The sequence below is a fragment of the Mauremys reevesii genome, linkage group 1 (genome assembly GCF_016161935.1).
Source record: "Mauremys reevesii isolate NIE-2019 linkage group 1, ASM1616193v1, whole genome shotgun sequence".
In the NCBI taxonomy this organism is placed as follows: domain Eukaryota; kingdom Metazoa; phylum Chordata; order Testudines; family Geoemydidae; genus Mauremys; species Mauremys reevesii.
In genome coordinates this window covers 346,168,324-346,183,645 of record NC_052623.1, presented here as the reverse complement: position 1 = coordinate 346,183,645, position 15,322 = coordinate 346,168,324, and the positions used below count along the sequence as shown (strand labels likewise).

Genomic DNA, 15,322 nt, shown 5'->3' with positions numbered 1-15,322 from the left:
TCCCCATCTACATAATAAAGATACTTACCTCCCTTGGTCACAGAGTTGTTGTAAGGGTTCATGCATTTTTTACACCAATGCGGGTGGGGCTGTCCCCCAGAGTAAATTTAGGCACATGCTTTAAGTGTTTGCTGGGTTGTGCCCTTGGTTTGTAAAGTGCTTTGAACCCCTGGGTTGGAAGGTGCCATGCAGCGTTTTTGATCTGCACATGATCCTTGCTTTAAAAACTTAACCCAATAAGTCCAAGATGAGCCATGAGAGCTGGCAAACTCTCACTCTGCTGCATGACAAACTATTACGCACATCCCTTCCTCTCCACCCCCGTTTGTTTGGGATGTTTTAACAGGTTTACAAATCTCTGCCAGCTCAGTATCAGAAACAAAACCAGCTGTGCAACAGAGCGCTTGTGTTTAAAGAGACATTACAGCACAAGCCAGTCATCGGCGCTCTCTGCTTACCAGGGTGTTACTGTATTGCAGAGTGAGCATTGTTGCAATACCGATCCTATTCTTCACCTCAGTGGCTCTCAACCAGGGGTACCCAGAGGTCTTCCAGGGAGCACATCAACTCTTCTAGTGATTTGCCTAGTTTTACAACAGGCTACAAAAAACCCACTAGTGAAGTCACTACAAACTAAAATCTCATCCAGACAAGGACTGGTTTATCCTGCTCTATATACTACACACTGCAATGTAAGTATGATCTTTCTATTCCAAGTGATTTCTGTGAGAATGCTATGGTTAAAATGAGAAAGTCAGCCGCTGTTCAGTGTGACCGTGTCGTATGTGTATGTCCGCTTGTGTAACAAGCCATTTTTAAGGGAGATGAGAGGTGGGGGTAGGCAAGACAGCTCAAGCGCCTCAGAGGGGTAAACTAGTCTGGAAAGGTGGAGCGCCGCTGCCCAGCGCCCTGGGGAAAGGCCTGGGCACTGCAGTACCCGGGGAGCGAGGGGGCGGACTCCACCTCGCCGGGCAGAGAACTGCCCCTTTAAACGCCAGCTGGGGCGTGGGCCGGGCCAGTGCGCATGAGTTCAGTGGCTGGTGGCTGGACTGGGCGTCCCTGCCCTAGCGGGAGTCACGGCAGCCGGGAGCGCTCCCTAGCCAGCGCGGGGCGGCTGCACCTGCTCGGCTCCCGGCGCTGGCGGGCGGACGGAGCGGGCTGGGCCGGCCAGGTGAGTGCGGACGGGCGGACGCTGGCCGGGCTGCGTGTCCGAGCGGGACTGGGGGGGCTGGCGCTGGCAGGTCCCAGCGGGGTGCTCGGCGCTGTCTGTAGCTAGCAAGCCGGGATGGTGAGTGGCTCTGCTCCGGGGCTCCGGCAGGGCTGTGCCGATAAAGGTCCCCGTGTGCCTATCAGCCTCCCCGTGTCCCTGCCTCGTCATCCCTCCGATCTCAGCTGAAAACCTCCCTGCCCTGAATCTGTTTCCTCTTTCTCTCCCCCCCCCCCCCACTCGCTTGGGCGTTAAGGTGTCGCTGACCCAGGTGCTTGGGGAGCCCGTGGCGGTAAGAGGTGGTACCAAGCGGCTTCGTTGTACCCAACACTGACTAAAGCCCCGGCCAGGGGGCGATGTGCCTCCTCCCGTGTGTAAAACTGCAGAGAACAGACTATGTTAGTTTGACCCACTACCCTATATAGGGGGGTGGGGAGCTCCTGTAGCTCTCCCCTGCCTTGGACTTTCAGCGCGGAGAGCTTTGCCTTTGCTCCACCCCAGGCAGGTTTCATAGGAGACCAGCCCACGTTTATTTAAGCACCACCTCTTAGGCTGTGGCTGTCCAAAGCCAAGCGCCTGGCTACCCTTTGCAAACATGTTTTTTTTCCCCTCCTGTCTAGTAGGAGGCTCCGTTTATGATGCTGTTTGTTTGTTTTACCCCTAATGAGCTGGGGTGGGGGGAATTAAGAAATGTAGCTACTGAGGTGCAGCTACCATAGGCAGGAAGACCAGCTCATGTGCTCTGTATTCTGTTTGCGTAATGATGTTTATAGAGCCCTTTTGTATCCGAAAATCCTCAGAGTGCTTCCCTGGCTCTCAAAGGCTGGGTCTAACAGCTTGCCTGCTTTTTTATTAATATTATTATTTTTGGTATTGAAAAATTTCCCACCCAGGAGGGGCAGCATCACTGCAAGTCTTAGTATAGACAAGGCTGTAATAAGTGGTAGTTGGGGTTTTAAATACCCTGTCTTCTGAACTTGCTCAAAACAGGTCTATGTGATTCAGTGTAATAGCGTTAGCCATAGGGGTGGAGGGATGAGTGATCCTAATGCAACAAGGTGAAGATACAGTGAAGTGGGTGCTTGCATGCATGAGGGAAATGATGCAGGAAAGCTAGGTGGTATTCATGTATTCATCCCACTAGTCTAAAGCTGTGTTAAGACCACTTTTTCTTTTGTTGTCCGGATGTGGGGAAAACTTAACTGAGTCCTGGTCTTCATTATAACACTGGTGCCTAGGGGTTTGGAAAACCATACCCCTGAGTGATGCAGTTATACCGACTTAACTCCTGGTGTAGACAGTGCTTTGTCGATGGGAGGGCTTCTCCTGTGGACATGGCTACTGCCTTTCAGGGAGGTGGAGTACCCATGCTGAAGAGAGACGCTCTCTCATCAGCATAGGTAGTGTCTTCACTAAGCCACCGTAAGTGTAGACAAGCCCTGATGTACTGCCAGAAGCAAGGCATGGCAGAGTTTACCCCAAAAAAGGTTAAATTACACTACATACCAGTGAAATTTTTGGATGGTCAGGATTATAGTCTAATCCAGTGGGTGTTGGGGAGAGGCTGACCTAAATCTGTTTGTTTCCCCCCCACACATGCACACTTTATTTTTTTTAACCATTGAATCAGTGGCAAAATCTCAGTTGACATCCATGGGAGCAGAATCGGGGCCCTAAAGGTTACTGGTATGTGCCAAGTATCCCTTGATTTTAATGGGAGTCAGGCTGGTTTGACAGGGGGAGTATCTTAATATCAGGAAGCTGAAAAGCCATTTATTTGTGGTTGGGTTTATGTTGTTAGAAACCAGCAGTTGTGGTTTCTACAATATTTAAGAAGTCCAATTCCAAACATGCAATTCTATCATGGCATGATCCCACCCACACAAACCAGGTGAGTAGTGTATTTGGCCAAAACACTGTTTTAGCTGTTCTTTTTCATTTATATTGCACCTAGAGGCCAGAGCTGAGATCAGGGCCCCACTGTGCTAGGTGCCGGACATATACTAACAGCTTACAGTCTAAATAGATGAAAAGGGAAACTGAGGCAGAGAAAGGTGAAGTGACTTGCTCAAGATAAAATTTTTCACTTTTAGTTTTTTTAGGGGGGGGTTCCTCCTCTATTGCAAAGCAATAGTAGTTAGGTGCCAAAAATGCATAGCAGCTTTTTTTGTGCAAGGAAGGGAAACTGAAGGAAAGATTATTTTTTCTTTTCCCCAAACCTGCTTAAGAAAGAATAAGTCTTGGTCTTAACAGCTTGTGTATTTTCTGGCTTAGTCTAGTCAAAGACATTATTTTAAGACTCTTGTACAGATCCCTGGCTAATGCAGCTCTGCAGATGGGTGCTGCTTTATAGATGCAGCAATTTCTATATAAAATAGTCACTTCGCAAATCTTCTTGTTATGTAAAATGGAATGACGGTAATCAAAACGCTTGTGAAAATGTCTTTATTGCGCACAGATGACTCTGAAACCAATTCTAGGATTAGATCACTGTTCAGTAATAGGATTTCCAGATAAAAGAAGCAAGTGTCTAGTTTGTATTCTTCACAACTAAGCGTACAGGGACAACAATTCTAAATTAGGGTTGAGGTGCTGTACTGACTAGCATTATAAGTAACATTTGAAATTTGAGTGGGAGAGGGGGATTCTTTGGATCTCTGAATAGTCGGTTTCACTGTTCTCCCTGTATAGTCAGTGTGGTTTTTTCCTTCTTGCTTGTGGGAGTTCTGTGGAGAAAATATTAACCAGGAACGCAGGCAGTGTGGGGAACTGGGTGGATGTAGTTATCTGAAACCTTTTTTTAAGTGGACTATTTCAAGCTGACAGTGTCCATCTGATGATGGGGAGCATGTGAATAAATGTCAATAGGAGGGAGCCTTAAGAAGCCAGCTGCAACATCACATTCTACCAGAACTATTCTGTTAACAGAATGTATTTGACAATTTGGAATTCTTGTTTACCACTGGTTTCAGCCGTCCCCCTCCCAGGTAGGTTGTATTTTGCTTAGAAAATCACTACAGTTAAGATTTTTGTCATGGCTATTTTTAGTAAAAGTCAGATGGGTCACCGGCAATAAACAAAAATTCACTGAAGCCCATGAGCTGTCTGTGACTTTTTAGTAAAAATAATGGTGGGGAAAGGACTGATAGGGGATAACTGAAGCGGGGGGGGGGGCATGTTGAGAGCCTGAGCCCTGCTGCATGGAAGGAGGGGAGCCAGCACTGGCTGTCCTCAGGCGGTCGGGGCTCTGGGGTCTCCCTGCCTTCTCTGGGGGCTCAGGGCTCTGGAGACAGCAGCTGGGAGCTGCGAGGGTCCCCTGCCACCTGTAGTGGCAGAGAGCTCCTGCTCTACCACCCTGGGAATGAAGCAGAAAATGTCACTGAGGTCTCTGTAAGTCATGGAATCTGTGACATCTTCTCCTTAATAATCCCTGATCCTTATGGCAGAAAAGCTCATAAAACAGGAACAAATCCTTAACACAGCCTGTTGCTTCAGCCAGATCACCCTTTGCATGTCTCCTACCATTTACTGTAGCTCTTTCTGAGGCAAAGCACTCTGACTTTGCGCTGCACATCTCTTCTTACACCCTCCCTACTAAGCTGCAACATTCACAAGAGATCGTAAACTCCGTTGCTAGACTGTGACATAGTGATGCTGTAGTGGGCTGCATGGATGTTGGGGACAAAAATTCTCATGCCTCCCTTAGTACGGTAGAAAACTATTTGCCACAGCAGTGGAATCAAAGTTATGGAACCCTGAACCCCGCGTCATTTTACACTTGTAACAAGACAGAAGCCAGCTAATTTAAAGAAAAACTTGTACCTTGAATTGTCTGTATTCTATGCAGTTCCAAAGCATAAGTGACTCTACTAAGCACCAAGTTATCAAGAGGAGAAATGCAAACTAATTTACTTTTAAAGTCCTCTAAAATTCCCCTCCTGGAAGTTTGCATAAGAATGTTTAAAATCTTGGGAGACTTCAGTTCTATGGCATATTTAATACCTAATATAAAATAGGTCTAGACAGCCATTGGTGTTGTATCTAGTTCTTCCTTAAGTAGTCACAGGCCCTCAAATCTCAACCATAGCTGGGCAGTGAGAGCCTTATCCTCCTGTAAGAAATTAATCTAAAGAAAAGTAACTACTTGTCACTGGCTGAGGTTTTATTTTTAGGTGGGGTGGGGAGGGATTTTATTTCTGCAAACACATGGGAGCTAACAGCACTATTTAGAAATCTTTCTCTGGTTGTTTAACCTGGTATGTTGCATCTAGGCCTTTCCCGGTTGTTTTATTTGTCTTAGGGTAGATAAAGTTGCTTTCTTATGGCATGATGTGGCTAAAACGTATTGATTCTGTAAGTTACAGCTGCAGTTATTCACAAGTGGTAAGGCCAAGACTCCAACCAACTCGCTTCTCAACATTGTTTTGATCAATTCTCTTGAACTTGTGCCTAATCTTAAAAGATGCCGAGCACCCTGGACTCCCGCTGAAGTGAGGATTAAGTCTGTAACCAGAATTTTACTGCGTTGTGAACAACTCACTTACCTGGATGATAGTTCCAAAACACTAATCGCATGGAATGCAGTAAAGGTTTCTCATCTTGGCGGTGGTTAGGTTACCTTGCCTTAGAACTAGGTAGTTTAACAATCTCCTATTGTTTGGTGAATATTTTCCAAAGTGTGTTCTTTCAACAACAAAAAAAAAATAGCCTGCTCTTGAAAATCCAGAAAGACCGGTTAAGAAATGAAGACCACATTGAGCTGGCTTATTTATTTATTTATTTATTTTAAAGCATCCTGAAACTGAGAGATTAATTTGGTCAAAGATGTAACCTTAACCATGAATATTAAACAAAGCAAGACAAAGTATTGTACACGTTGAAGTTAACTATTGTTTGGAGAGGTATGTTAGAGGCAAGCACAAATTAACAGTTCCCTTTTTTTTTTTTTTAAATTAGGCTCCTTTCTCCATTTAAGTTAGGCTCAGCTTTCAGCAAAGCGCTAGAACACATGCTGTGAAGTCAATTGGATTCAAGCACATGCATTAAGTGCTTTGCTGAACTGTTGCTTCACTTGCCTGGCTGTTTTAGGGCCTTATGTACACAGGATTAATTATTGTAGTGTTGTCAACGCCTGTGATTTCTTTTTTATTTTTTTAATCACAAATCTCACGATGCTTGGTGTTTCCAAAGCCCAGCGTGGAGATTAGTGTGATTATGTGAGAATCTCAGCTTTCATTTACAAAAATGAGAAGTTTCCAGCACTTGGTGCAGAAAAAACTTGAAAATGTGACCTGAATGCATCTTAATGGCTCAGAAACCAAAAAACTTAATACAGAGAACCCCATTGTATTTTATTTTAAAATGTCATTAATTTGGGGGGGCTGGTTCTTGATTGGTTGGTAGTGCTGTTATGTATATTGCAGTAACACCCAGAGTTCTCAGTCAGGATCAGAAGAGCCCCATTATTCTAGGTTCTTGTACTAGGGGGTCACACGCTTTTATTGCTTCTGTACACCAAGCTCATTGCACACACCAAAGGATCCTTGCATTTCTCCACCCACACCCCCCCGCAAGCTTCCTGTGTGCCACCTTCCCATCACCCTGTATTTCTGGGATTCCGCAAAACTCCCCCTGTCAGAGACTGTGACGGGCGGGCGCGCGCGCACACACACTCCCTCAATTTCCTCCTGCCAGAGGTTCTCTGTGCATCCTATTCCTCCTTACCCCCTTTCCCTCCATGCCGGGGGCTCGGTCTGTCTCCCTTTCTCCACTTCCCTCCACACCAGGTGCTGTGTGCATACCCCCTTCCGGTTCCATCCATTCTTCCTTCAGCCCCCTCATCGTTATGTCTCTTGGCTGTCTGGGAGAGAAGCCATTCAAGAGATCAACATGTTGTTCTCTATTGGGAGAATGAACATAAATGAGGTAAAGGTATTATGCTGGAAGGCATTAATGGATGCCATCAACCAGTTGTTTGATCTGTAGACAATTGAAGGGATGATTGAAGCTGTGGCTGTGCTAACTGGATGACGGGCTCTGTCTCCCATATCCCCTTGTTTTATTATTTGGGGGTGTGTGTGGGGGGGGGAAAATCAGTAGTGTTCTGGTCATTGATGCCTAGAATGTTCCCTGTCATTTAACTTTTTTTTTTTTTTTTTTTTTTATTTAGTGACTCAGATGCAGTGTTCAAAAGCCATCATGCTAAAGGCGGACAGAAATGCCGCTGAGTTAAGTGAAAGGCCTGGCCTACACTTAAAAAGTTAGGTTGACCCAATTACATTGCTCAAGGGTCTGAAAAATCCATACCTCTGAGCAGTGCCATTAAATTGACCTAATCTCTGGTGTAGGCAATACTAGGTAAATAGAAGAATTCTTCATACCTAGCGCTTCTTGGGTAGGTGGATTATCTACACCGGTGGGAGATGATAGCATATGGTTTCTGAGATCTTGCAGTCGAAAGCTATGTCTACGCCACAGAGCCTATACTAGCATAGCCATCTAATGTAGATGCAACATGTGCCAACAGAGGGGTTTTTTGTGCCGGTGCATGAACACGATCTCCCCAAATGTTGTCTACACAGACAGAAACACTTTTGTCGGCACAGCTGCATCTGTGCTGGGGGGTTTGTCAGCATAGCTGTGTCATTAGGGGGCATGGGTTTTTTTTCATACCAATGACTGACACAGCTAGATTGGTATTAGTTTTCACTGTATACCAACCCTAAGTTTGTCCTAACAGCTGTGTTTTTAGAACAGCTAAAACAGTGTTTTGGCCAAATACACTGCTCACCTGGCTTGTGTGGGTGGGATCACGCCATGATAGAAGAGCATTTTTAATAAAAAGCTATGCACTACCACTTCTGTCTGTCTTTGAGTGTTTAGGAAGCAGCATTCCCCATAGTATGTAGGCTGGAGCATTTCTTGGTTACTTGGGCATAAACTGATTGGACCCTGTCTAAGGCGCTGACCAAAATTGGGTTAAGCACACTTTCCCAGTGCAGATGAAAAATGTATTGTAGACAAGCTCTAACAGTGAGATTGTGGCAAACCAGGGTGTGAATCTACCTCGCGCTAGCCAGCTACAGTCTGCCCACTTGGACCCTGCCGAACTGCATTAACAGTTTATTAAAGCACTTTGAGATAGTCCCATTTCAAAGAGGACTAGATCAGAGTGCTCTAATTTAAGCAGCAGACTAGTGCGGGGTAGACACACATCCCAGCTTGCTTGTCTATGTGAACAATTAGACCGTAGCCCTTAGATATTTGCATTAACGCACTTTTAACTAGCATGAAGTTAAACACTGTTTTGCACGTAGTCTGCCCATAGTCATGCTTTTAAAATTTACCTGGTTGAGGTAACCTGTGTTTAAATACAACTTATCCCTGTCTCCACTTGGTGCCAAGTTGTAGAAAACATGTTACTTGAACTGAGTTAGCTTTTTCTTAGTGTAGACACATCCTGCCATGTTTAAAACACACACCTAACAGTTTAAAATCCTAGCATAGTTAGGGCAAGTTTTAGTTTTCCATTGGTTTAGCTGGTCATGGTGAACCCTGGGGAAGAGGGGGCAGCTAAATTGAGGTGATTCTAAAACTTGCCCTGTCTCTGCTAGGATTAAAACACATCAGTTATTGTGTGGTGTTAGCATAGGTGCTGGAACTGGGGGTGCTACTGCACCCCCAGTCTTGATGTGGATTCCATCATGTCCAGGGTTTACAGTTTGGTTCAATGGCTCCCAGCACCCGCATTATAAAAATTGTTTCAGCACCCCAGTGGGCGTTACACCTTTTTCCTAATGTAGAGAAGGCCTAAATTAACACTTCCTTATCATCCTACGTGTCCCCAATGTAGACATGGCGATAACTTTTGTTCTGCCCAGATGCCATTGCTGTTTTCTCTTTACCTTTATCCAGGATGCCTGTCTCCTTGTTCATATTATCACCAGAGTAGGAGAGTTTGTTCTTCCTAAAGTTCAAGGATTTAATCTCTTGTGCAGATACCAGAGGAGCTAAAGAAGGCAACCACAGTCAGTATGCATCTTTCATCCCTGTGCATAGACCCAGCCACATCAAAGCAAACATGCACTCTTCTGATTTAAACATGGCTATGACTGAACCAGGTTATAAAATGGCTTGGTTTTGTTGTGCTGCCTGGCCAAACCTTGTCTAGACTTCTGAGAGTAGGTTTGTTTTGATAGCCTTCAACCCCAACCTACCCTAAGGGGCTGATCCAAAGCCCATTGAAGCAAATGGGAGTCTTTTTTTCATTAATTTCACTGGGCTGCAGATCAGGCCTTCAGGCCATAACCCTGCACACACTTATTCATGTACATGTAGAAGAAGTGCCATTGAGCTCAATGGCATGTGGTGTGGACACATACAGGTCAAGGACTTTGCTGTCATTCTTCACGAGATAGTTTTACTGGAAATACATTGTGGGGTTCTTGGTGTATTCCAGTTGTACTCTTAAAATGATTTGTCTATGGTGCTCTTTTTCCTTAAAGAAGAGGAACAGAATTTGGGCTTAGAACTCACCAGGACCTAGAATACTATCCTGACTTGGTGGGAAATTTAATTTTGGTGCAAAGAGCTTACAGCTTCTTTATTTCCAAAACATTATATATAATACAGGGAGGGGGACAGTTCAGCAACACTGTTTTTTTAAAATTTTAATAACTTTCCAAGGATCATGACCATATTTTCTTCAATATATCATGCTGGTCATGTAAGTGGAATGGTGCTCTGTACATTTGGATGCTTTCCGTTTTGGAAGGATCACCCTTGCCTATTAAGCTCTCAAACAAAATTGCTTCTGTGGTTTGCTACCTAGTACATCACTTAGCTCCCCTAGTATAAAAATTCTGTATCTTCTGGTTGCTAAACATAAAATAAAGTACAGTAATAATCTGAGTCCACAGGCTCTAAAAATTTGGCTTCCTGGAATGAAAGACAACTCCTTAATCTACAGCAATTTTCTATAGTCTCTCTGAGTCTATGCATCTTGGGAAGATTAAAAGTGAACTCAGGCTAAAATTATCAGTGTCAGTTACAACATATTGATGAAATCCCCATCCACTGACTGAACATGGTTGGTTGCAGTTAAATGTAAGAATTGTGCGGCTTTCAAATAATCCTAAAGTGAAACTTAAAGCACTGTTTGGGGGACTCGGAATTTGCTCTTAGGAAAACGGTCAGTGTTTTCAGATGTACTTTTCTGCTGCCTGGCCTGGAGTGCAATTTTTGGACCACTGATGAGTGATGGGAACAGTATCACAATTGGTTCAAGTAAGGGCATTGCATGTAAAGACCTGTAATGTGCATAATGAGTGTGTTGGGTAGACAAGAAATAAATCCTGTTGTGAAAAGCTTCCATTTTTAATGCATTTTGAAGGTCAAGAAGATCGGCTTCCTATTAACCTGCTGTTTCATCTCCCCTTAGGATTTATTTTATTTTGAGCCTGTCTGGTTACCTTGAGAATCCTATTGGACCATATCGGGGCGGGGGGGGGGTGTTTTGAAGCTCATTAGGAGGTTAGAATAGAGGTGGCTAAAATCATAAAATCTCTATCTCTTGCTGGTGATGGGGGGAGTACCAAGACACAGAGGGCTGGCCTACACTGGGGGGGGGGTGTATCGATCTAAGATGTATGATATATAAGAAGTCGAAGTATCTTAGATCGATTTACCTCAGGTCCTCACGGCGCGGGATCGATGTCCGCGGCTCCCTGTGTTGACTCCGCTACCGCCGTCGAGTTCCGGAGTCAACGGGAGTGTATTCGGGGATCGATCTATCGCATCTAGATGAGATGCAATAGATCGAGCCCCGAAAAATCGATCGCTACCCGCCGTATCGGCGGGTAGTCTGGACATACCCTGAGACTTCTGCATTATTCAAGTCCAAGAAGGGAATTTGTCTGTAAATGATACTACTTGTATCACAGAAATGCTTGGAGGCCGCAGTTGAGATCAGTCCTCATGGTGCTAGGCACTGTACAAACACATAGCAGGAGACAGTCCCTGCCCTGACAAGCATAAATTCTAAATAGACGGACACATGCAGTGGGGGCCAGGTTGGGAGAAAGGCAGTGTTATCCTTCTTTTACAGATGGGGATATGAGGCCCAGAGAGACTAAATGACTTGTCCAAGATCACACACAGTCTGTGGTAGAGCTGAGTGTTGAACCTAGGTCTCCTGAGTCCCAGTCATGTGCTTCCACAATACCTGCCTGTACTGCCCTCTATCCTAGGCCAAAGCTATGTAGCACCAAATTTATCAATAAATTGCCATTTTGGATTATTGCTTTGCTAAAGACCTCTGTCTGAATTACATTTTCTGCTCTGTAAGGAACTTCTTCTAATTTCCTGGTTAGGCTCCCTGTGTGATTGGGCCATAATTCTGTTAAACATAGCCTGAAAGATCAAATCTAAAACTTTAAAAAACAAACAAACAAAAAAAACGCTCCTGCCCTGTCCATATCAGCAGTTGAATATATTATCTGATAAACCAGGCTCACAAGCTTTCCTCACATGAGCAAAATCTGTAGGGTAGGCAGGGCTTAAAAAGGAGGAATAATGGCTACCATAACACATGTTGGGTAGGAGGGTGAAGATTTCTTCTTCTCCAAGGAACAACTACTGAGCTCAGTGAAGCCTTTCTGAGACTGAAATGCAGAATGAATAACATGGAGGAGTTGGAAGTGAAGCTGCTCACTACTGTTGTTAGAGTTCTTATTAGCATTGGATCTGGGTGTTCTTTTTCAGGTGCAAAGAATACCCCACTGAGGGCTCAGTCCGGGACCTGCTGGAGGTTTTGCGGTTGACTTCAGTGGGAGCAGGACAGGGCTCTTGGGTCAAATAGTTCTCCCTCTTCCTCCTGGTAAATTCCTAGATAGACAATGGACTTGGTGACCTTTTGTCACCAATGGGGCACCATTGTGAAAATTGGGGCTTTGTGTGTGTGAGAAGTTCAGCAAGAAGCTTTAAGGTTAGGATACCAAAAAAACCTGGAGCTGACTGAAAGACACTATTAACGGATGGAACAAATGTGGTGCTTCAGTCCATTCAACCCAAGACTCCTACATGAACGTTACAGGGAGATGTTCAAAGGCACAAATGGGAGGTAAGCATCCCACTTCCATGGAGTTGTGGTCAGAGTTGGGCATTTGTGCCTTTGACAACCTGCCTTACTTGTAAGCAGTGTCTCTTGAAAGCCAATGGATTAAATCCTTGTCCTGTTGAAGTCAATGGGAGTTCCCCAATGGACTTCAGCAGAGCCAGGCTTGTAACCCATTGTGTTACCTTTCACCAAATGCTGCTGCCATGTGAACAGTCTAGTGCTATGTCCCAGTGCTTACTCTGAAGATGGAGCTGAGGAATCCCAGGAATGGATCCTGTGCCATTACTTCCTTCATGCTGCTTGTTGGAACTTCACATCCTCCTGCCATTGCATATCTCTGGTGCCTGCAGAGGCAGAAATGAGAACACTGGCAACTGCAGCAGTATTAAAAACATGCCTGCCTCGTAATCTTTGGTCATAGTTTTCATAGCATACATGTATGAAACAGTAATTCTGGGCATGTACTTACTCTTGCAGTTACAGCAACACCTAGGTAAGTCTAGTAAGAGGTGGGCACAAGAAGAGGGCCAAGTAGGAAGTGTTCACTCCTGTGGATAGGTGGCTTTAAAAAAAAAGTCTCCAAAGTAAATCATAATTGTTAGATTTATTGTTGCTTGTAAGAGCAGCTCTTTCCTGTTCTAGCCTGGTTCAGTGAGGTGGAAATCCACTGCTCTGTTTATTTTGGATTGTACTCCTAGGATTTGCTGGATTACAGCTTGGGTACATTGTGTGGGAGTCTCTCCATAACACAAATATTGGAGCGATGGCATAGCTAAGACAACATTCATACATACCTTTAGTAGATCATAGCATTCTGCCAGGATGAAGTGATCAGGAGAATGGAATTGTTACAGAATATTGATAGATGCTGTTGTACTGATGTGACATGCCAATCAGCTGGTTAAGAGGCCCCCCCCAAAAAAGTGTGTGGTTTCCGAGAGCCGAGGTGGGGTGGGGTGAGAGAGGAGAAATTATCCAGTTGAACTGGAAATGCAAACAGGGCTCCCCACCTCCCACTTGTTTTGCCCCTAGGGAGCCAAACTATGAGACTGTAAGTTCTTCGGGTCAGGGGCTGTCTCGTTCTATGTTTGTACTGAGCCCGGCACAGTAGGACCCCATTCTCAATGGTCCCAAACGTGATAGTTGGTGGCACCAAACACCAGCCCATGACCCGAGTGTACTGAGGAATTGTTACCACTCTACAGAATATTTAAATATTGCTTGTGACTGGGAAAGTTCTGGTGGAAAAAGACGGTGCATCCAAAAAGTGTGTGGTGTTACTTCTGAGTACGTCGTCATGCTATTAGATATGTTTGAGAGGAGATGGGTAGGTAGATGGGGAAGTGTCTCATGCTGTTCGTGAGTGCTGGCTCTAGAGGATGCTCTTATCTTCAAGTTAATGTTTGGGACTGAAGAAAATATTGGGGCAGAGGGGTAAAGTTCCTTCAAAGCATTACAACTAGTTCTAATGCTCATCAGCCAGATATTGCAGAACTGAAACCTGCGATAGTTTTGAAAGCTCTTGTGTGCCAGTAAATACTTGTGTGTGGGGGTTTTTATTCCAGAAAGCCTGGTTTCGCCAAAGGAATAAACATCCTTCTGCATGACAGTGAATGAAATTAAGTTAGAACCAGAGGTGCTTTAAGGTTTAAAGTGCAATTTCACTCTGAAATGTGACTATAAAAATGGTACCTGCTTACTCCACAGATGGGTTCCTTGAACATAATCAAGATTGGATCTGTTCACATGAGTGACAAATGAGTCAGCCCTGCAGAGCTAAGAGATGGAACTGGATTTCATTCCTCTTATGCATCTTAATAAAAAAGAAAAATTGTTCCCATTAAGCCCATTGGCAGTTAAGGGGTTGCACAGAGGTCACTGAAGGTGTAATAATTTGGCATGCAGAATCTTATGACCAGTAGTAGTGATGTGTGATAATACTAATAGAAACCCCAGCCTGATTGTCAGATCCCAGACTGAGTTATGTATGGTAGTTATGTAATGTCCACACTGATAAACAGAGCCCATCTGATCCGGAAGTCACTGAGATGGACCTGTAGCCCCTCCATTCCTTGTGTTTTAAAGTCGCCTTTTAGATTGGAAATGCCCTGGTCTCCTGCAAAGTGATTAAAAGACTTTTCCTGATTATAGACTTTGAGATCTTCACTGATTACCCTCCCTGCCCTTCAAATAGATTAAAAATCAAACCTAAACTAACACCACAATTCTCTTCTACTTTCAGAGATGAACATGGTAAGCAGCCCCACATAAGGCATTGACCACTTTCTACGCTGCCTGACCAACTTGCTTTGGAACGATCTTTCTTTGGGGTGGGATGCCTAGACATTTGATGTTGGACTTTTCAGAAATGGCATCTGAAATCTCACCAAAGTGCGGACTTGAGAGCTTTGAAAGAAGTGGGAGCTTGGAGAGTCGAAGCAGCCACTCTAGGTGCAGAAATTTTACCTTGGTAAGTGCTTAATCTAGCTAAGTGACCTAACCTACCTTCGCTTTCTTTGCATCATGTAGTTTTTGAATTTTAAAAAAAAAAAGTTAAGTTCAATTGACTTGAGTCCGGTGTTACTGACTTTTGATTATAGCGCTGCATAAATTTTCAGGCCAAAAGTAACCATTTTGCTCCTTTAGTCGGCCTTTCTGCCTATGACGCAGGCCATAGCTTGGTGGAATACCTTATTTTATTTCATTCACAAAGCTGGAATAATCAAGACTACGTTGATAGATCAGATCACATTGTAAACTTCCCTATTCCGTTCACACTCATCTTACTGCCACAGATTTGGAATCACAATTGACTCTTCCAGACACAGACAAGTCCTTTGAACAAAAGAAATTGGAGATGTTTACCCTCTTGCTTAAGCAGGGCAGCTTTGAGAATAACCATCAGTAAGGTACTTAGTGCTTGATTGTAGACGTCTCCTGTGTTCTGTTTCCTATTAGATTAGGCACTTAGTTGCCACTGGCTGCATAAAGGCTCTATT

At 44.4% G+C, this 15,322-nt stretch overlaps 1 protein-coding gene across 3 annotated transcripts in view; it reads left to right on the top strand.

Moving 5' to 3' along the window:
- The first annotated feature begins 438 nt into the window (after positions 1–438).
- Positions 439–15,322, top strand: part of PROSER2 (proline and serine rich 2) — a 32,229-nt gene continuing 17,345 nt past the window's right edge. The window contains exons 1-2 of one of the 3 annotated variants that reach the window (XM_039520757.1): positions 439–692; positions 14,566–14,793. In XM_039520757.1, the coding sequence (XP_039376691.1) occupies positions 14,659–14,793 (135 nt within the window). In that variant the 5' untranslated portion in view covers positions 439–692; positions 14,566–14,658. Of the gene's footprint in view, positions 693–1,040; positions 1,172–14,565; positions 14,794–15,322 lie in introns of those variants that run through there. The other 2 variants (XM_039520756.1, XM_039520758.1) reach the window with 2 other exon arrangements.